At 33.5% G+C, this 24408-nt stretch overlaps 1 protein-coding gene across 2 annotated transcripts in view; it reads right to left on the reverse strand.

Annotated features, from left to right (window-relative positions):
• Window positions 1–9425: 9425 nt before the first annotated feature.
• The window catches only part of LOC134721346 (importin-4-like), a 338068-nt gene continuing 323085 nt past the window's right edge, over window positions 9426–24408 (reverse strand). Inside the window, exons 28-29 of one of the 2 annotated variants that reach the window (XM_063584285.1) lie at window positions 18866–18935; window positions 9426–9918 (exon numbers count right to left, since the gene is read on the reverse strand). In XM_063584285.1, coding sequence (XP_063440355.1) covers window positions 9785–9918; window positions 18866–18935 — 204 coding nt within the window. In that variant the 3' untranslated portion in view covers window positions 9426–9784. The remainder of the gene's footprint in view (window positions 9919–18865; window positions 18936–24408) is intronic. The other variant, XM_063584286.1, reaches the window with a different exon arrangement.

A 24408-nucleotide genomic window follows, 5' to 3' on the forward strand; every position in this document is an offset into this window, starting at 1 on the left:
AACGGTAAAATGTTTATTTTGGCTCATAACTCTAAAACCAAAGCATTTAAAGCAAAGCTGACACCGGGGTAAAATATTTATAAAGTCAAGATCTATCTGGCCTGAAATTTTCAGATGAATCGGACAATGGGTTGTTGGGCTGCGGCCCCTGAATTGGTAATTTTAAGGAAATTTTGTCCGTTTTTGGTTATTATCTTGAAAATTATTATAGATAGAGATAAACTGTAAACAACAATTATGTTCAGCAAAGTAAGATCTACAAATAAGGCAGCATGATCAAAATGGTCAGTTGACCCCTTAAGGAGTAATTGCCCTTAATAGTCATTTTTAACCAATTTTTCGTGATTTTTTTGAAAAATCTTCTCTAAAACTACTGAACCAAATTTAACAAAACTCAGCCACAATCATTATAAGGGTATCTAGTTTAAAAATGTGTGCGGTGACCCGGCCAACGAACCAAGATGGCTGTCATCGCTTAAAATAGAACATAGGGGTAACATGTAGATTTTGGCTGATAACTCTGTTACCAAAGCATTTAAAGCAAATCTAACAAGGGGTTAACTTGTTTGTCTAGTAAATATCTATCTGCCCTGAGAAGTTTCCAGATGAATTTGACCACTGGTTGTTGGGTTGCTGCCCCCCCCCCCCCCCAATTGGTAATTTTTAAAGAAATTTAGCCGGTTTTGGTTATTATCTTGAATACTATTATAGATATAGATAAACTGTAAAAACAGCAATAATGTTCAGCAAAGTAAGATCTACAAATAATTCAACATGACCAAAATGGCCAGCTGACCCCTTAAGAATTTATTGCCCTTTATAGTCAATTTTCATTAATTTGGTAAATTTTGGTAAGTTTTAATAAATATTTTTCTCTGTAATTAAAGGGCCAAGTTCATTTCAGATAAAGAAAATTGTAAGTAGCAGTAAAGTATGATCAGTAAAGTATGATCTACAAATACATCACCATTACCAAAACACAATTTTGTTATGTTTTCTTTGTTTAATATACACATAGACCAAGGTGAGCGACACAAGCTCTTCAGATTTTCGTTGATTTTATTTTTGTTCCAGATTTACAAAAGTCAACAATTTTAAGGTGAACTCCAACTTATATTTTTGTTAGTCAGATGTTTTCCTTAAATAACAAGGTCAATCTGAATGGTTCTTCAATAAAGCGCTATAAATAGATTTTTGTTCTAAAATGGGCCATCATTTTACTATGCTTATATTTAGAAATCAAACTATTAAAAATCTGCAAGTTAGTCTGTATTGTCTAGGATGAATAATTTAATGTTTAATCATTTAAAAAGAAAGTAAACGAAGAACAGATTCTATCAATTTTAAACCTTAAATGTTTATTCGTCCAGAGAAATTTGAGCAGCTGTTAATCACAATGTTAAAGATTTGGATATGCTACATTTGTGTCGAGTCTGCGACTTTTGACGCAAAAAGCTCGACATAGGGATAGAAATCCAGCAGCTACGGCGGCGGGCAACTTCTTAAACACTTTATATCTTAGAAGGTGGAAGAACTGCATTCTTCATACTTAGTATATAGGTGCCTTATGTTACGAAGTTTCTGTCTGTCGCATGCTCATAGTTCTTGGCCTCATTTGCATGGTTCAGTGACAAATTTTTTGTAATGTTAATTTCTCTCTTTATAGGATAACTATATTTGGTATGTTCGTACCTAACAAGGTTCTCATGCCCGTCAGACAGTTTTCACTCGACCTCGACCTCATTTCATGGATCAGTGAACAAGGTTAAGTTGTCCATATATCAGATACTATAAACAATAGGTCTAGTATATTCGGTGTATGGTAGGATTGTAAGGTGTACTTGTCGAACTGGCAGATGTCATCTGACCTTAAGCTTGACCTCATTTTCATGGGTCATCGGTTATAGTTAACTTTTTTAGTTTTGGTCTTTCTACTTATACTATATGCAATAGGTCAACTATATTTGGTGTATGAAAATAATTTATGATGTACATGTTAGTCTTACAGATTTTATATGACCTTGACCTCATGTTCACAGTTTATTGCTCATTGCTAAGTGTTAAATCTTTGTGTTTTTGTTTGTTTTTCTTAAAACTATAAGCAATAGGTCAACTATATTTGTTGCATAGGATGATGGCAAGCTTTACATGTCTGTCTGGCTTCATGCATATGAACTTGACCTCATTTTCATGATTCATTGGTAAATTTTTAGTTTTCTTGGTTAAGTCTGTTTCTTAGAAACTATAAGCAATAGGTCAAACTATATTTAGTGGTTTGCATGATTTTAAGGTGAACATGTATTTCTTGTTTGGTTTATATAACCTTGACCTCATTTTCTTGGATCATGTTAAGTTTTTGTGACAGTAAAGCTTTATATTTAGCATAGGACTATCAACACAATATCAATGGTAAGTAAAAAAAAAAAGGCGAGACATTTCAGCGTGTGCACTCTTGTTGTTTCATGTTCATTTGATAATATAGGGGAGAGTAAAGATCTCACAAAAAAACATTTAACCTTGCTGCATGTTTACGCCTGACACAAGTCGAGATCCTCTGGTCTTTGCTAGTCTTGTATATTTTTAATTCTTAGTTCATTTATATGTTTTGGAGTTTGGTGTGACGTTTATTTTCATTGAATGACATGAAGTACACATTTTGTTAAAGGACCAGCTGGAGTCCGCTTTTAGTTGCGGGATTTTCTTGCTGTGCTGAAGACCCATAGGTGGCATTCGGCTGTTTTCTGCTCTTTGGTCAGGTTGTTGTTTCTTTGACGCATTCTCCATTTTTATTCTCAAATTTCTAGAATGATAGGTTTAAATGAAAATTAAATCCTTTAATCTCTTTGAACAATTAATGTAAATCATTTATAGCTTCAGTAGTAAAATTCATGATAGGGACCAGCTGAAGGACGCCTCCGGTTGCGGGAGTTCCTCGCCTCATTGCGTGGCGTTTTTTGGTATTGCGTATAAGTTTTATAAGATTTGGTTGAGGCAAACTAAAGAAAGGATAACCTACAGTATTGTTTTGATGTACGGATCGGACGGATCAGGGTTACACCTTATGTCCCCTCCACTACGGCGGCAACACAGAAGTTATGACTACAGGTGTTGCCCTAGGTTTGAACTTCCACCAGCAATGGCACCAACCCACGCACAATTGTGATTTCTTTATTTTTGGCAAATAAAGCCATGGTTATGCATCTACTTCATAAATAGTGTCAAATTTTACAGGTTTTTATAGCTTATCATTTTTAGTTCAACTAACAAACTTAAATTGTTTATTATTTTCTCTTTTATATGTCTTTTTAGAAAAATATTGACGGAAATGAAGGAGTAGTGAAAAATAAATGGACTGATTTAAAAAAAACGTGTCGCTCACTTTGGTCTATGTGAATATTAAACAAAGGAGACTGGTGGATTTATGACAAAATTGCGTTTTGATGATGGGAATGTGTTTGTAGATCATACTTTTCTAAACATTCTTGCTGCTTACAATTATCTCTATCTATAATGAACTTTGCCAAATAGCTTCAGTGGAAATATAAGTGAAAATTTACAAATTTTACGAAAATTGTTAATAATTGACTAAAAAGGGCTATAACTCCTTAGGGGATCAATTGACCATTTGGTCATGTGGACTTTTTTGGTAGATCTTACTTTGTTGAACATTTTTGCTGTTTACAGTTTATCTCTATCTATAATAATATTCAAGATAATAACCCAAAACAGCAAAATTTCCTTAAAATTATCAATTCAGGGGCAGCAACCTAACAACAGGTTGTCCGATTCATCTGAAAATTTCAAAGGTGATAGATTTTGACCTGATAAACAATTGAACACGGTCAGATTTGCTCTAAACGCTTTGGTTTTTGAGTTATAAGCCAAAAACAGCATTTTACTCCTATGTTCTATTTTAAGCCGTGGCGGCCATCTTGGTTGGTATGCCGGGTCACCGGACAACAGTTTCAGACTAGATACCCCAATGATGATTGTGGCCAAGTTTGTTTTGATTTGTACCAGTAGTTTCAGAGGTCAAGATTTTTCTAATAGATTACTAAGATTAATAAAAATTGTTAAAAAATGACTATAAAGGGCAATAACTCCTTAGCGGGTCAATTGACTATTTTGGTCATGTTGACTTATTTGTAGATCTTAATTTGCTGAACATTTTTGCTGTTCACAGTTTATCGCTATCTATAATCATATTCAAGATAATAACCCGAAACAGCAAAATTTCCATCAAATTATCAATTCAGGGGCAGCAACCTAACAACAGGTTGTCTGATTCATCTGAAAATTTCAGGGCAGATAGATCTTGACCTGATTAACACTTTCACCCGTTGTCAGATTTGCTCTAAATACTTTGGTTTTAGAGTTATGAGCCAAAAACTGCATTTTACCCCTATGTTCTATTTTTAGCCGTGGCGGCAATCTTGGTTGGTATGCCGGGTCACCGGACACAATTTTTAAACTAGATACCCCAATGATGATTGTGGCTAAGTTTGTTTAAATTTGGCCCAGTAGTTTCAGAGGAAAAGATTTTTCTTAAAGTTTACGGACGACGGAAGCCGGACGACGACGGACGCCAAGTGATGAGAAAAGCTCACTTGGCCCTTTGGGCCAGGTGACCTAAAAAGTAAGTTCAATAAACGGATGTTAATATATACGATTCTATATTTTATCCACTTTCCAATGTCAAATTAATTAAAATGAGAAGATATTCACCTGACAGCTTCAAAACCGGCGATGTTGAAATGTAAAATGAAATAAAACAAGTTGAGCGTCTTTGGCCTATTTCATCTTTTTATTCGGATACTTACGGGTATCTTTTCAAAGTTAATCAGGAAATTAGAAAAGAACCAAGATAAAACCAATAAGTTGGGTTGCTATAATCAAACAACCCGGATGTTAAACCAGGTCCCATGGTTTCGAACCAAAGAACACGGATAGAACCAAGATTCAGAACAAAAAAAACCCCAGATGGAACCAAGGTTTCAGAGAAGATTTTTGAATAAAGATAAAAAAAAATTACAAAAAATTACTATATAGGGCAATAACTCCTTCAGGGGTCAACTGACCATTTTGGTCATGTTGACTTATTTGTAGATATAATTTTGCTAAACATTATTGCTGTTTACAGTTTATCTCTATCTATGATAATATTCAAGATAACAACCAAAATTGGCAAAATTTCCTTAAAATTGCCAATTAAGGGGCAGTAACCCAACAACCAAATGTCCAATTCGTCTGGAAATTTCAGGGCAGATGGATCATGACTTGACAAACAAGTTCAACCCTATGTCAGATTTGCTCTAAATGCTTTGGTTTCAGATTTATATGCCAAAATCTACATTTTACCCCTATGTTCTATTTCTAGCCATGGCGGCCATTTTGGTTGGTTGGCCGGGTCACCCCACACATTTTAAACTAGATACACCAATGATGATTGTCGCCAAGTTTGGTTAAATTTGGCCCAGTAGTTTCAGAGGAGAAGATTTTTGTAAAAGTTAACGACGACGGACGCCAAGTCACGAGAAAAGCTCACTTTGCCTTTTAGGCCCGGTGAGCTTAAAAAAATGTTATAATGTAGAATTATTCAAGAAACATTGTTTTAATCCTTTTCTTCAAAATTATATCCAAGTCAAATAATTTGTTTCTTTCTTTTGTTGTAAGAATAAAAAAATTCAATCCAAACTTTATCAAGTATTGCCATTTATTACCATTTGTATTTTTGAATGATTGAATTGTGTAAATAAATATACTATTAGCACATACTTACAACTTCTCGTCCAATCAAATTGCTTGAATTTGCCTTCTAATTTTCATAGTACATACTTTTTCCGTGTACTAAGTAACTACGCATGAATGAACACAAGGGTAAGATTTTGTATTGTAATCTATACCTTTGTAATTTGGTTTGTGAGAATAAAGATATATAGATATTAGAACAAAAATTGCTACTGGCTATTTTGAAATAAATTCTGTGTTCCAAATTAACTAAATAGTTTGTAATAAGTTTTCAAACAGATTTTAAACATCCTACTAATCAATCTTTTGATCTTCTAAAATTTGTAATCCTTTATCTTCCATGCAATTACTCTGTACACAAAAAGAGTCAACCGTGAATCTTTTGAAGGGAAATTATTAATAAAGCAATTTGATATATTTAGTCATAAATTGGTCGATAATTGGTTGCCTAATGTCTAGTGACAAATATTTCATGCATATAAACTATTCACTAGACTACCTATGGGAGTATGGGTACATACCAGGGGCAGATCCAGCCATTTTTAAAAGGTGTTTTATCCAAAGATGTGGGAGAGGGGTCCAACTGTTTGTACTCATTCAAATGATTTTCAAGATAGTTTTAGGTTTTATGTGAAATTAAAAAATGTTTTCAAGAATGTAAAGCTATCACTGCAATTTAAAAATTGTCTGCTATTGGTCAATTCATTTTGTCATCTTTCCATGTACATAAGTACATGTAAAGAAAACCAATGCTTTATATCAATAAACATACTTACACCAGCAGCTACTTTCTTTACATTCTAAAGTCTAGCGCCTTTTGCAATCCCATTTTTACAGAAGACACAATGTTTCCGATTATAACTCCGTATGGCAAATCCTAATTTCTACTAACCGGATGATTTATGAAAATTGCACAAACTTATCGCAATATAAATTTATGCACTCAGTTTGCATTATAATCTTGAATCCTGGATGCATTAATTTTATCTATCATATCTTTATATTTTGTTCACATGGTAGATGTAGTATGCGGTGAAACCTGTGGCATGCAATTGATTTGGACCTCTTATGAAGAGACCTATTTTGGTCTCATAAAACATCTCAAATTTTACGGATTTCACGATTTTACTTAAATCAATTCAAACATTATACAGGGAAACTTAGTTTTGCCGAAGAATTTCTTAATTCAAAAGTTTATGAATACCTTTACACACTTTCGAAATAACCAATTTATATAAAAAGGTATGTAGATATAAAAAGATACCAGAATTAAAATAATGTTCGCCAGGCATGAGTTAAGTCTACAAGAAAAGCAGCAGTGACGCTCGAATGAAAAAAGTAAATTTGGGTAGACAATCCTTAGCTTTTCGAACAGGTCAAAGTTTATAATAGAACAATGATTCAAAAAAGAGATAATATAGAAACAACTGGAGGTCAGAATACCGTTAGTAATGATAACCATGCCTGAAAGTCACATGTAAAGCTCTTTCTGCCGTTTTCTGTATTAAGATGACAAAAACGAACATAAGCTTTCACGAGTGAATTTAATAGTATTACATGCAAGTAGTATTTTAGCGCACGATTGACATTTTATCCAGAATGTTTGAGAACGCAAACCGATAGTGTGCTTTTGAAATGTGATCTATAATGTGAATGAATCAAGACGTGTAGGATAGTTGGTCAACACAATGAATACAATTTTCAAACCGTACCATAGTACAAGTATGTAGATGCTATAAGGTTAAACTATTAAAACAAACAAACAAAATTTGAATTGAAATTTCATAATAAACTAACGTTCATGTTAGTATTTTTTTTCAAATCCTTTGAATATATTTAATATCAATAAACACGAACGTCAAGTATTTACGGATGGACATTTTATTTATCGAATGAATCTATTTTCAAATTCAAACATCCCACTAAGTGAATATATGCAAAATATAAGCAAACTTTTAAGGCTTCTTAATCCATACTAAAACAGTATAGAATAATCAACATTATGGTCGTAATTGAATTTTGTTGTGATCATTGTAAATTATTTCAAGTTACTGTTGATGTGAGCTGCAAGGAATTAAAATCATGCTTTATGAATTGAAAACACACAAGTATTTTTATTCACGACCGTTTAAAATTTGAATATTTAATAAATTTATCTTACTTTCCGTTTTATGGATATATAACAATACAAAAAAAATTACTCATAAAACCCAAATAACAAAATGGTATGAAAAAATAAAGAAGAAATATAAGGATTATTGTTTATAATTTTTTTTTGTATGATGCAAGGATTTATTAAAATTTATTTTTTATTTTTCCTGTACTAATGAATGTTTAAAAATACCAAAGCAGAGTATCTTGTCATATAAAATGCCAGTCATGGGACAAAAGTGAGTTCCCAGTCAAAAATTGTCCTATCATTTCAACCAAAATGGATATTTTTCAAAAAATATTACCAAGTAACTGTATGACCGATGTTTATAAAATAGATACCAAAAGATGTAAAAATGTCTGAAGTTTGATTGTTTATTTAGTCATAATTTTCTTGAGTTTTGTTTTCATCATCTGATGAGTTAAACACAAATACAAATTTTTACGATTTTAATTTGGTTAGAATAATAGCAAACTTTTCAATAATTATTTTTCTTTGTGTTCATCTCTTCAGAAAATTACAATGAGCATGATTAATATTATAACCAAATAAACAATAAAACTTCAGATATTTCTACATCTTGTGGTATCTATATTTAGAAAATCGGCCATACAGTTACTTCGTAATAATTTTTTGAAAAATATCGATTTTAGTTGAAATGATAGGACTTTTTTGACTGGGAACTCACTTTTGTCCAATGATTGTATTTCTTTGATTCGGATTGAATAAAATAAATTTGATAAGAATAATTATTACCTTTCTGTTTTCCGATTTAATATTAATAATTAAACCAGAATGTTCTCTCTCGTAAGTCTATGATGAAATACACAGTATCCCGTGGTTCCATCTCCAAACATAATTAGTTTACATGTTATCGAGACAACAGACACTACCACGTCGTTATAATTGACCTAGATACACACAGTTTACAGTGGTCGTTTTAAAACAAATGTAATTGCATCGTCAAGGGCTATCAAGGGACCACACTAAAGACTTGATAACGACCTGTTAAGACCTGTATAAATAACCGAAAACTTTCGAGACGTTCCGAGAAATTTATTCTGACTTCCGGCCGAGAGATATCGAGTGGCCCATAGACACATCCAAAACTCACCAATATATAAGCATGAACCCCTCAGGGGGTTCATGCAAAAAATAAAATCAATATCTTCAATCACGTAGAAAATAGTATGAAAAATTGATTGGCCGTACTAACGGATGGACAGACAGACAATCAAACAGAGTGCAAACATAAAGTCCCCTTGGATAAGGGTAAACTATTTTATTGACTGATTCGATCAACCAAAATTTTTTATACAAGTAAACACGATAATTAACATATATTTTAGCCTATAAAATACAATCAAGACTTGACCTAGACAAATCCAATTGAACGAGTTCGCTATCTATTTATATCTATATTAATGTTGTTATCGTGTTATGACCATCGGTAGTCAATTGGAAGTCATTGCGCTGATTAATAAGAATACGTCGATACTAACTAAATACACACGAAACACTAATATATATTATCGATCCCATTTTGAGATCATTTGAATAAACGTTTTAATATGGTATAAATCAAATCAAAGAAAATGAATTTAACAGCTAACGAACCTTTAAACATGATTTTGGTTTAAGGAAAAACATGTTGTAAGTCAATGAACAACTCATGTAAAAATTTGCAGCACGAAACATAACTTCAAATTGAGAATTTAAATAACAGATTGTTCCTGAAAATGCCGTATAATCAAATGTCATTGGTTATAAATTATTTAATTAATTCAAGTTACAAATCTATAACATTGAGGCAGTAAAACCTTAGTACATCATGACAAAATCTGCATGTATAACTATAAACAGTTGCCTGCATGTTTAACTACATCAAAAACTCATTTGAAGACAAGCATCTAATTTCGAAATTTTTTCAGCAGGTAAAACATTTCTGACAGCTTGATAATCCCCAGGGTACTTCACAGAAACATCTTTAACGAAATGTACTAATGTTGACTGTACATCTGCAAAATAAATAAAAAAAGAATAATCATTTAGGCGTCTTGTGAATTCTTTTAAACATAGTAAAGTTTGTTGATCAAATCTAAAATTCTTGACTGATATATATCTCTTGTTGATTTACAGATTTACATATCTCCATATGTACAACACACAAACAATAATATAAATCATTGTTTAATCTTTTTCGACAATTTAGTCGTTATTCATTTTCTTAATTGATTAATATTTAACCAGTTTCAACCCACCATTTTTTCTTCTTAAAATGTCCTGTACCAAGTCAGGAAAATGGCCATAGTTATATTATGTGTGTTACATATTAATGTTGTATTTCTGTTGTCATAGTTATTTATTTATCGTTTTACACAATATACTTTCCAGTATCCAAATAATTGTTTTGTACCCTACTTTGTAATGTTTCTCACTGAAAACGTACTATTGATGCGTATTTTTCGGAATTAGCCGAGTCTCACCGCAATCCCATACGATAACGTTACGGAATGGCATGTGATAAAAGTCGAAGCATGTGATAAACTTTTCATATCAGCCCGCTAGCACAATTCAAAAAATGTGGAATTTAAATTTAATGCTATTATCAAACGGTAATAATCATATGTTATTTAGTCTAGTATATGTATGATAAATGTATTGTTGATTGCTGGTTGCTTAAAGTCATGTACAACTATCTTCATGCACGTTTAGCATGAAAACACATTAACAATTAATATACTAGGTAGGTCCCGTCTTAAATAAAGGTCTGGTAAATTAAGACTGATTTGAACTATTAATAAAATGCTTCCCTGAGCGAAGCCTGATACGACCGCATAGTTCGAACACTGAACAGCTGGGACAAGTTTAGACACAACCTTAAAGCTTGACACTGTCTGAATTTAGATTGTGATCAAATTTTTAACATTATATAGGTTTCTGACACGAAATAAATAAGGTAAAAAAAAATATTGCCTTCTTGTGTTCCTTTGGTACAAATGACGTAGCTCTGAACTTATACATCTCGTTATTGTGATACTGTAAAACATTTTTGTATTATTGTCTTTCAATTTTGCTAATGTGCTTTGTCTATATGCCTTTTTATGTTTCTTTGATACATACATATATATATGACGTTGCTGTGTACTTATACACCCCATCATTGTTTTATTGCACTTTGGTAATTTGTGTATTCTTGTTTGCTAATATCATGACTATGCTTGGTCTTTATGCCATTTTGTGTTTTTTTGTTACATATTTGTTTTTTATAGTGATTAAGATATCACTGAATGTTGACTACTGTACCCCTATTAAGCATGCCTTAAAACCAGGTTTAATCCACCGTTTTCTACATAAGAAAATTCCTGTACCAAGTCAGGAATATGACAGTTGTTGTCCATTCGTGTACAGAAAGGAGAAAAGAAATTAGCACAGTTTTTTAATTTCACCTTTCGGTATATTGATGATGTATTGTCTCTTAATAATGATAGATTAAGTGATCACTTCCATTTAATATATCCAAGATGACTTGAAATTAAAAATACTACCGACACAGATACATCGGCTTCATATTTAGACATTGTTCTTGAAATGACTACTGATGGTAGGTTAAATACCAAAATTTATGACAAACGCGATGATTTTAATTTTCGTATTGTCAACTTTCCATTTCTGTGTAGCAACATCCCAACGGCACCAGCATATGGAGTATATGTGTCTCAATTGATATGTTACTCTTGAGCTAGCTCAAAGTACGTTTATTTTGTTGAACGAGGAATACTGCTTTCTCAAAAGTTGCTTAGACAGGGCTATGAATCAATCAAATTAAGGTCGTTACACAAAACATTTTACGGTCGCTAGCATGAGCTGATTGGCCATTATGAAAAAAGTGTGTCAGAAATCATATCTGAAATTCTTCTTCAGTCATAATAACTTTCCATCATTACCGAACCGAACAAAGAAATATCACAACGGGTGCCGTATACGATGCAGGAAATGCTTACCCTTCCGGAGCAGCTGATTTCACTCACGGGTTTTAGTGGAGTTCGTGTTGTTTCTTATTTATTATTTGTAAATCTGTTGATGTTAATGTCTTTTGGTTTTATGAGTCTTTGTTTACTCCTTGGTTTTGATCGAAATTGAGTTTTCCTCGGAGTTAATTTTTTTTCACTTTTTCTCTGCAATTGATTTCTTCTTTAAAATTTCAAAAATTATAAGGAAAAAATTTGAACCCCATTATAAAAATTGGGGAACACAATCCCAGTCTTTTTTACCGCCCCCCCTTTTTTTGAGGAATAACCCCTTAACTCAATCCCAGCCTCCCCTTTGTGGTATGGAACCTTGTAGTACAATTTTAGAGAACCATACATAAATTATTGTCTTAAATCTAAAAAAAAAATGCTTGTTTTAGCCACTTAATCCTGCATGTTAAGGGCAATTACTCCCATACTTATTCCAAGCCTTCCTTTTGTGATTGTGATATGATACCTTGAGGTACAAATTCTGAGAGAGCCGTACTCTTACACACAAGTTATTGTCCAGAAACAACAAAAAAACCTGTTTTGACCTTTTTTGGTCCCTAATTCCTCAACTGTTGGTACCAAGTTAACCCACTAAATCAATCAATTCCTTCCTTTTGTGGTATTAAACTTTCTTGTAAAATTTCATAAAGATCCATTCATTTTAAATAAAGTTTTTGTCGGGGAAACCAAACGGGTCTTCGGACGCCGGTGACGATGCAGACAACGCAGACGACAACATAATAGCATTATATGAACCCCATTTTTTTTAATAGTCGTATAAAAATAACTGAAATAGTCATTCGAAAGAACCGGAATGACTGAGTGAAATGCGAAAACAAGTTGATATTTTGACGAAGCCGTATGATATTTGACAAGCGATAAGGGTTTGATTGAACAATACGAAGGTATTAAAATATATAATAATCGATAATTATATGTCTTACGCCAAGAATGAGTAAAGGTAAATACCGGCCTTGATAGAAATGTGCATTGTTTTTGTAAAAACATTGATCAGAAGGTTTTTATGCAAAAAATCATTTGAAAATTCCGTTATTCAAATACTAGCTGTTTCATATTCCATTGTGGATATTAGGACCTTCACTCGTCCAAGCATGTTCAAGTGGATCAAACTGACAGCAGAAAAACATTGATTCAACGACAATTCGTATTATATCATAGTGTAACGTGTTTGGCTTTGTATGAACTATATGTTCGTATCCGTTTTCACAGAATCTGAGATATCAATCTTTTATTCTTACATACTTTTGATTTTTTAACCCTGTATGCTAATATTGCGTATGTAAATTTTAAAATTGTTTGTATGCACATTGAACGACAAATTTATGTGACGTATAAAAATTTCTGACGTCAGACACTCAAATCAATCAATGTATTCGCAGATAGTAGACGTGTTTGTGTTCTGTTAAATTGTTCCTTTTAAAATTGTTATACGATGATGACTGATGTTCTCATATTTAGACTATTTTATTTATTGTGTCTGTTTAATTAACGCATCAATGTAAAAATAACGAAATTTGATGAGACTGTCATTAAAGTGAGAGGGTTAGCGCTATAGAACCAGGTTTAATCCACCATTTTCTACATTTGAAAATGCCTGTACTAAGTCAGGAATATGACAGTTCTTGTCCATTCATTTTTGCTGCGTTTTTTTATTTGATTTTGCCATGTGATTATGGACTTTCCGAATTGATTTTCCTCGAAGTTCAGTATTTTTGTGATTCTGCTTTTTAATTACATCAAAAACCTAACTACAACTTGGATGCTTTTCTTAAAAACTACAAGACCAACTTTGAAACTTAATAAAGAAATAACACTATTTACACAAATAACTTTGTATCAAAACTATACCCTCAATTTATCCTTAATCCTTTTACTGACTTCGCGGTCCCAACTGATTTGACAAACAATGAATTATATTATAACCATTCAACCAGTATTTAATACAAACAAGCTTCAAAAAGCATAGGTAACTGAAACAACTAGTTCTGAAACGACTAGTCTCTGAAGCACCTAGTTCCTGAGACAACTAGTTTTGACACACCTTGTCTCCGGAGCACCTAAGTCACCAGACTATTACAAACCACCTGTTCGAGGTACTGCGACCATTCCCGGGGGGATTACAGTATCGAAACAACCCGGTAGCTTGCAATAATTGTAACCACTTAGTCTCCGAAGCACCAAAGTCACCAGACTATTTCAAACCACCTGTTCGAGGGACTGCGACCATTCCCGAGGGAAATTACAGTATCGGAACAATCCGGTGGCTTGCAACAATCGTAAAGACTTTAAAAACAAGGTTTACAAACTTCTCAATTCTAACTTCTTTAATTTTCCGATGCTTATCCGTCAAAAACCAAATATCAAATGAGCGACCTCGCACAATGAATCGGTGTCTTTATTTACCAAGAGCGCGGACCTCGAAGAGAGCACACTAGCAACAATTAACGCGTCTCATAACAACCAAGGATAAAAGGATGATTTTATATGTAGTTTTCGTTAACGCATTGTTCAAACGGGTAATTTAATATAGATAACAATTCAACGATAAATTAAAAATATTGTCTTATGCCTAAACTGCATTTGTGTCACAATAGCATCCGTATTAAAAGCAACCAAGTCAGCATGTATTTCTTAGAATATAATTATAGTTCAATATTAGTATGTACGTCCCTTACTTGTACGTTCGTCCAAACATCCCAAAATTAGTTTCTGTTCTCTTACTTTTAAATAAGTTTGCGTAAACCAAATTGTATGAAAATTATACGCAATACATAACACGAGTTAAGTTTGAATTTTGGTGGCGATAGTTATAACGTTCTACAATTTATGCCCCTTTACAAATGTAAAAGTTGCTGCATATTTCGTTTCTGTTATATTACTTTAATTCGCTCAACAAAATGTAATGAAACTTATACACAATATTTTTAACCATATAACCAAGATCAAGTTATTAACGTTTACTATTAAGTTAAATTCGTTGTCACCGATTTGACTCAAATTCTCATATTTGATGTATAATAATATAAAACATTTATTTGGCTATACTTTTTGGACCTTTTGGATTATAGCTCTTCATCTTTTGTATAAGCTTTAGATTTCAAATATTTTGGCCACGAGCAACACTGAAGAGACATGTATTGTCGAAATGCGCAAAAGAAAATTGGTACCGTTAATTTTATTACTACCACTGGGTCGATGCCTCTGCTGGTGGACTATTAGTCCCCGAGGGTATCACCAGCCCAGTAGCCAGTACTTCGGTATTGGCATGAACAAACGGATTTTTTGTGTTATTGAAATTTGCTGTTACAAAATATTATAAATTATTATAAATTAAGGAATGTATCTCCCTCATGCAAAGCTCTGATTTCTTTCACGGATTTGGCTATACTTTTTGGACCTTTTAGATTATAGCTCTTCATCTTTTTTATAAGCTTAAGATTTCAAATATTTTGGCCACGAGCATCACTGAAGAGACAAGTATTGTCGAAATGCGCATCTGATGCAAGAAAATTGGTACCGTTAATTTTTTTCTTTTTATTATCCAAACTGCCAAAAGTCTAAAATAAATAGTTGACAGAGCATGGGGTAGATAATATGAAGGTTCGTTTCGTATGTATTTTAGTCCAGACGCCATCTAATTAACTATCGATTTGACCTCAGATGACCATATACGCGATGTAAATATGAATAAAGATATGAATAGATTAAACCAACACGTGCAATTGGATTTTTTTAGGTCTGTTCGAGTTTATTTTATAGATTAAAAATAAATGTTTCTCATTGTTTTTAACCGTATAAGAATGATTTTATATGGATCAAATCAGTATTAAATGATTTACCGTAGTTTCACTTTCATTGTTGACATTCTTTTTCTTTAAATAACCAGTACCCGTGCAATGCATGCGTTGTCAATCTCTAGCAAGGGGTTAAATTGAAGTTCACATGAATACGGATTTAATGAGGTCGACTTATTCATTTGCAAGTAAATGATTAATTATCAATGTTTCTTTGCTTAATTTGACAAAATTGAAACATTTTGGCTGCTAAAAGCGAATTTTTATTTCACTATTTAACTTTCATTATTGATTGAACAAAAAAAATCTTACTTTAGTTTTTTATATATCTCGTAGCTAGCTATTTTATATAATAGTTCTTGAAAAACTGGTCATTATCGTGATATATGGACTGCCCACAGGACAGTGGTATTGACTAAGATAGTGATAATGACTGAGCCGTAGGCGAGGTCATAATCGCTGTCGCAGTCAATACCACTGTCCTACGGGCAGTCCATGTATCACGATAATGACCAGTTTTTCAAGAACTATTATGTTTATTTCATTGAGAAACCATGTTTTGTAAAATTCTCATAAATTCAAAACGCCTAAAGCGAACTCGAGTAGTTGTACTATTTCTATAGCAAAGAGTGAAGACCAGTCGTAGTAATACGGCCATTCATTTTAGTGCAACTTTTCAGTATATTAATTCTTAATTAAGTTCTCTTTAATTTTACAATTAACGAAAATATATAATAATCAATTCAACACTTAAATGTAATATTAAAAACAGGAACATGTTTTATAAAAGGATACATCTTTCTTAACAGAGAAACCACGCCCCACCGGTCATTAACAGAGAAACCACGCCCCAACAGTCATTATCAGACGTAAACCACGCCCCATCGGTCCATATCATGTAAAAGTTCATTAACGACCGTTTTTTTTAGTCCGTATTGTTCTGTTAATGACCGATGGAATTTATTACTGAAGATTAATGAATGTCATGTGACCCCTCTTTATCCAATAAGAGAATCTTATTCTCAACCGATATGTAATAAATATATTTAGTGCCCCTTTAAAAGCCTGAGTGTATCGAAAGAACCGGAATGACTGAGTGAAATGCGAGAATAATATTTTGATAGAAAGCAACATATTTAAATTCGCAAAAATAATTGTCAAAGCGTTTTCATGATATTTTGAAGACAATATTTTGCAGCCATACTCCCGCCCGTCCGCCGACGTACACCCACCCCCCCCCAATTCAATAAATAATATTCCCTTCGAAAATCAGGTCAAATTTTTTTTTTTTATCAAAATAGACAGAAAACTAACGTCAATAGTTGTAAACAATTCCCCAAACTTTCATAAAAACTGCAAAAAGTATTTTGTTCGAAAACTGAAAAAAACCCACTTTTTTCAATGAGCAAAACCCCCATTACTCGGAAACGTTAAAAATAAAATTTACAAAAATCGAAAGGGAGCTCATGTCAATACATATAAACAAATTCACTAAATTTCCTGCAAATTGATGAAAGTATTTTTAAGTAATTATCCTAAAAATGGATAATCCCCCTTTTTAAATGAAAAAACCCCAACAAACTCGGAAACTTTAAATCTGAAATTTATGAAAATCGAAATCAAGCACAGGATGTGTATATTAAAAGTCCCTTGGAAGTGGAAGATTAGATATCAGAGTCAGCAACATAGGCTTTCATGCAATCTTTACCCCAAAACACACATCAACAACCCCAAGAAAAAAAACCCCAATATAAAAACTAGTATACTATTAAATTTGAATAATAAAGAAATAATAATAGTATACTGTAATTTTCTTATTTGTTTTTTAAACCATGTTATAAAAAAAGATTTAGCTCAAACAGAATTAATACACATAATTCACTGAATGCCTTTATTACATGACAATTGGAATATTTAAAAATTCTGCCCGATATTAAACACACTATTTCAAGTCAGTAAAGGACCCCAAAATGAAGTGCATATTCTTGTATTAACAATCTTTTCTATATTAGTTGTTATCTGCTGTTTAAAAACTTTCTATGGTTTCTAATCAAAAGTGGTAACCCATTTCATTAACTATTAATGAACGAACAGATAACAAGAACTTTATTTTGAGGAACATCTTTGAATGAGGTCAACATTTATTGTGTCTATGTAAGACTTGCAATGATCATCTCACAAAAAAATCGGTGATAAATAAGGTTGAGACTTATAAATACAAATAGTATGCGAAAAATTTACGTAATCATCAAAATATAGTTATTTAAACATTGAAATTTTGAAAAAGAAGATGATTGCGAATGAGACAACTGTCCCATAGAGACCAACATGACACATAAATTAACAACTATAGGTCAATGTACGACCTTCAACAATGAGCAAAAGCCTACACCACCGCATAGTTTGGCAAAGGACGAGATTTATATGGAAGATGAAACTGCAGACCTAAAAGCTTTTAAGACATGAATTATCCGTCTATTATGTATCCTGAAGTATGATGATGATGATGGTAGTGTTTAACGACCTTGACTGGCTTTTCAGCCCTCGCACCGTCGGCTCGGTTTCCGAAGGCGTTTGGTGAGCTTTTACATATTTTCTCAGGGTCAGGAACAGGTGGAGGACGCCCTCAGTCGTCGGGGCACCATATGACACTTACCCATCAAAAATATGGGTTTCAGAGTGTCATTAACGCGGGTCTACTTGTTAGGTAACATCATAAGTATATTGAAATATAACGCCTTATGTAAAGTTGTATGCACTAAGTCATAAGCATATCATTTTTAAACTTATATTTGTTTAGTGGTCAGCTGAAGGACGCCTCCGGGTGCGGGAATTTCTCGCTACATTGAAGACCTGTTGGTGACCTTCTGCTGTTGTTTTTTGATTTGGTCGGGTTGTTGTCTCTTTGACACATTCCCCATTTCCATTCTCAATTTTATTGTATTGTTTCTCATAATACTACAGTTGGCAAAATCCTTCACAACAGTTAAACATTCAATATGCTAACGTTGTATAACGACCAGTTTGATTTAAATTCACACTGAATATGTTCGTGAGGGTCATAGAAAAATTCTAGATCAATGCTAGGGCTATATTTCACACGGGGGCTCAGTACTAAACATGCATACCTTGTTTAACCTTTTCTGTTCCTACTACACATGATATAGACTCTAAAATTCTTGGAATATGAGCTTTAATCTAAAAAATATTACCAAAGCATAGTTATTTAAGGTTCAACAAAATAATTACATATATATTACAATGTAGTCAAGAAGTGAGTATTTTCGTTTTCTCCTTCTGCGCAAAGTTACCTTGTCAAGTTGAATAAAAGAACAGAATTCCAATGAATATAGAGACACAATTTTTATTTTTACAACAGAAACAGTACATTATTCTTTGTTTGACCCTTTGAAGTAAAACAAAAGCATGTGAAACTGTGAGCTACTGCTCACTGATGATACCCCCGCCGCAAGTGGATAATATTAATAGTGTAAAAATATGCAAGTGTTCGGTAAACAGGAAGTTGTCGAGTGATGAATCTGAAAACGCATCACACGGTATAGCTGACTTATATTAATACTGAAACCAAATTTCAGAAATCCTTGTATTGTAGTTCCTGAGAAAAATGTGACAAAAATTTTCAACTTGGCTATCATGTGTAAAATCATACAAGTGTTCGGTAAACAGGAAGTTGTCAAGTGATCAATTTGAAAACGCATCACACGGTAAAGCTGACTAAGATAAACCCTGAAACCAAATTTCAGAAATCCTTGTATTGTAATTCCTGAGAAAAATATGACGAAAATTTTCAACTTGGCTATCAAAAGTAAAATCATACAAGTGTTCGGTAAACAGGAAGTTGTCAAGTGATCAATCTGAAAACGCATCACACGGTATAGCTGACTTAGATAAACCCTGAAACCAAATTTCAGAAATCCTGGTATTGTAGTTCCTGAGAAAAATGTGAGGAAAATTTTCAACTTGGCTATCATGTGTAAAATCATACAAGTGTTCGGTAAACAGGAAGTTGTCAAGTGATCAATTTGAAAACGCATCACACGGTAAAGCTGACTAAGATAAACCCTGAAACCAAATTTCAGAAATCCTTGTATTGTAATTCCTGAGAAAAATATGACGAAAATTTTCAACTTGGCTATCAAAAGTAAAATCATACAAGTGTTCGGTAAACAGGAAGTTGTCAAGTGATCAATCTGAAAACGCATCACACGGTATAGCTGACTTAGATAAACCCTGAAACCAAATTTCAGAAATCCTGGTATTGTAGTTCCTGAGAAAAATGTGATGAAAATTTTCAACTTGGCTATCATGTGTAAAATCATACAAGTGTTCGGTAAATAGGAAGTTGTCAAGTGATCAATCTGAAAACGCATCACACGGTATAGCTGACTTAGATAAACCCTGAAACCAAATTTCAGAAATCCTTGTATTGTAGTTCCTGAGAAAAATGTGACGAAAATTTTCAACTTGGCTATCATGTGTAAAATCATACAAGTGTTCGGTAAACAGGAAGTCGATGAATGATGAATCTGAAAACGCATCACACGGTATGGCTGACATATATAAATGTTGATACCAAATTACAGAAAGGGTGGATGTGTAGTTCCTGAGGAAAATGTGACGAAAGTTTCATGGGACGGACTGACTGACTGACAGACAGAGGTAAAACAGTATACCCCCCCCTTTTTTTTTTAAAGCGGGGGTATACAAATGCAATCAGCTAAAACAAACAAGAGGACATGTTTTCTTATAACTCAAGTAGATAGAGTAATCTCCCATTGTAAATGTACACAATATTTCATGTCAATATTTCTGTATTAACAAATAGAACATTAGTGGATATGTTACTCAACATCAAAATAGGCTTTTGTTTTATCATTTTAGTATTTCGTACTGCACATTTTGGGAACAGCTTTATATAACCCAAGTAGAGGCTCCAAGGAGCCAGTGTCGTTCATCTGATATTTTATCTAAAATTGTTGCCTGAAAAATCCAACCATTAAACTTTGCTTTAGTTTCAGAGATATAAGCAAAACACTACATTTAACCCCTATGTTTTATGTTGCCAGCCATGGCGGCCATCTTGGTTGGTTGGCCGGGTCAAAGGACACATTTTTGATATTGAAATAAAATGTTATACATAAAATTTCAAACAGGAGGTGGTGTAGACATTTGATTTGATTTATTGTACCATACAAGAATATATTTGGTTTAGGGGTTAGGATCTTAACTGTTTATATATTCTCAAACAGGAGGGGTTAAATTTGACCTCCAGGGACTCCCCGTATACTGTGGATTCAATTATTTTCGTGGATATCAGTTTTCGTGGATTGCTTCAAACATGCTTATTCGTGGATATTTGATTTCGTGGTTTTGCCAATATCTGTATACAAAGCCTATTGAAACTATATTATTCGTTGAGCATTTGACTTCGTGGTTCACCTGTAACCATGAAACCCACGACAATTGGTATCAAACGAATAATAATGAATCAACAGTTTTTCATTTGATTTGTTATATCAGTGTCCCCTTTATGAATATATATGGTTAAGTGGTGGAGATCTCGACCAATGGCGCATGTGTCTATTAATTACTGTTTTCAAGTTAAAGTCTTTAGAAATAAAAATAATAAAATCTCATAGGGTTCTAAAGTATCCCTCTCTTCTTTAGGCCTTTCAAAATACTCCTTGATAGACCACATTGCGCAAACGAAAGATTGATATCTCCCCTAGACATTTCTATAATACTAAAATAACGAGGTCCAATTTGTCAGCCGTCATCACCTAAAAACGATAAATCAAAGAATTCAACTTTATATATAACTAATATAGTACAAAGGTGTTGATTAAAAATTACACCACTCCAGGCCCATTTGTTTTCCACGTAATTAAATATTGCCAATAATTAAGAAGTTCCGGGTCGAGTCTGACACCGATACCAATAGTAGATTCACCTGTTACCTATTACCTTATCTGTATGTTCCGCATTTGACAGGCGCACCACCAAACGGTGTATTTAGGATTTTGCTGTATACACGGGTCATAATCACAGGGTTGACACTACTTTATTTTAAATCATTGTCACATTGTTCCCTATTGTAGTTATAATACTAAAATAACGAGGTCCAATTTGTGTAAAAACGATGAATCAAAGATTTCAACTTTACATATAACTAATATAATACAATGGTGTTGATTAAAAGTTACACCACTCCAGGCCCATTTGTTTTCCACGTAATTAATGATCATTAATATTGCCAATAATTAAGAAGTTCCGGGTCGAGTCCGACACCGGGCGTATGACATTTGCGCCGATTTTGAAAATTTTCATTCTTTCATTTGCGCCGATTTCCTTTTTTTCATTTGTGCCGATTTTTTATTTGCTCCTAATTAAATTTACAGGTAAATTAATACTTGTACATGTACTATACCATTGGTAAAATTTGGTTCTAAATGTTTTTCATTTATGTTTAAGATAATTTTGATTCATATTTTTCTGCAACTTCATTGTAACATGATAGACATATTGCACACTGAAACGAGCCGAGGAGACAATTCTTTAATCACCAAGGGCCATACATATCGGAAGATAAGTGTCCTGAAATATAACAACATATCTTACTAATGTACTATAAAACTGTGTAACGCCAGAGTCACCACGGATTTTATTGTCAAAACACAGATCGAGTTTAAATATGTGGCAGATGTCCGAAAGACAGAGGCTAAAGAACTACGGTTACGGTCAGGGAAAATGTCTGGAGATGTATCTTGTAGGCCTTCTTCCACCTCCCCACTGTGAGCAGGGGACAACAGTTATATACATGTTATGATTGACAATTCATAAATTTGTACAAGTGGCTAATGGAAGAGGTCTATAATGTTAAATGAAAAATAACATGACTTGGATCGAGAGTTCTCTCATAGGCACTCATATCACATCTTCTTATATTTATTCACCGGTAAAAAAATCGGCGCAAATGAAAGAAAAAAATCGGCGCAAATGCAAAACGCCACCGACACCGATACCAATAGTATATTCACCTGTTATCTTTTGCCTTATCTGTACGTTCCGCATTTGACAGGCGCACCACCAAACGCTGTATTTAGAATTTTGCTGTATACACGGGTTATAATCACAGGGTTGACACTACTAAATTTAAATCATTGTCACATTGTTCCCTATTGTAGTATTTTAATCAGTATGACTTTCTAAGATGACAATACGAATACTAAAAATCTGGACTTAATCATCTTCGCTAGCCAAGGGTTACGATCCACTCCTGTTCTCTCCACGGGAGTGAATCGTAACCTTGGCTAGCGAAGATGGGACTTAAAAAAGCGTATTTGTACAGTTTCAATTTGTTAGCCGGCATTCGGGTTTAGACAGAAAGATTTTAAAAGCAGAGAAAACTGTGCATCTTATAATCGGCATGACTTTATCAGATGGCAAAACCAATACTAAAATAAGGCATTCGCATAGTTAGTATACTTTCATTCAGTCACGGACCCGCGATGTATGTATAATAATTTGGGGTACCCTTCTTAAATCTGACAAGCAGTGTTGGAGAAATGCTGCAGAGAAGTTCATCTTTTAAGCTGCGGAATTGGACTCTGTCCGACTTGTCTATGGGACGAGTTGCCCCGCATATCTTAAAACATATCGTCGATTTCTGGTTCATTCATAAATAATAACAACAACTTGATTTGGCAAGGTCAGTGATAAACGGAACTTATGTTTCGTGCAAGTTAAAATTACCGCCAACTTAGACTACTTTACGTGACGCCAAAAAATATTCCTGTGGCATTTGCCATTTGGGGAATGTAAATGACTTGTAATTAGAGATTTTCGGCAATGAAACATTTCGTACCATTGTTCTTTGACATTTTAGCCAAAAGCTCAGGGGATAATGACCTACGTACAGATTTTTATTGAAGCATTATTTTGGGTCGTTCGACGACCATTTAAGGTTATTCCGGTCATATTTTTTGTATTCAAGAATTAAAAGTGTGAAAAAAGTGTCCAATTAATTATAAATAACATAAAAGAGGGACGAAAGATACCAGAGGGACAAAAACAAGTGGTGATTTCAGGTGCTCCGGAAAGGTAAGCAGATCCTGCTCCACATGTGGCGCCCGTTCTAATTCTAATCTAATTCGGTAGGTTACATTCATGAAAGGGAAGGGGTTTGTAGTTACGACGTAAGGAACATATCCGATATCATTTGTGAAACGGTTTTTCCATAACGGTCAACCAACTCGTGATGGCGTCACCATTTGGAGCTCTTGGTTAAATAGCTTCCTTGTGAGCAGCAACAATCTATCAATAAAATCATGATAGGAAATGCAAGCACGGGAATATCGAATCAATTGGGAGATATATATCCCGTATGCAGGTGCTGCTGGAATATTGCTACTTAGAAATGGAAAGTTCACAATTGGAAAGCTGAAATCATCTCTTTTGTCGTTAAGTTTTGTTGTCAAGTCAAGATATGGGGCTGACTTAACTGTATCTGTTGTATCCTAGCATGCTAGATATAAGCAATTGCCCTTTTTTCAACATTCGCTTGGAGGAACACAAATCTAGCATGATAGCATAAGGCAGCTTAACTGCCTAAAAATCATACAAAACTAACAAAGGCCAGAGGCTCCGTACT

This window comes from Mytilus trossulus, chromosome 6 (genome assembly GCF_036588685.1).
Source record: "Mytilus trossulus isolate FHL-02 chromosome 6, PNRI_Mtr1.1.1.hap1, whole genome shotgun sequence".
NCBI classification, from domain to species: domain Eukaryota; kingdom Metazoa; phylum Mollusca; class Bivalvia; order Mytilida; family Mytilidae; genus Mytilus; species Mytilus trossulus.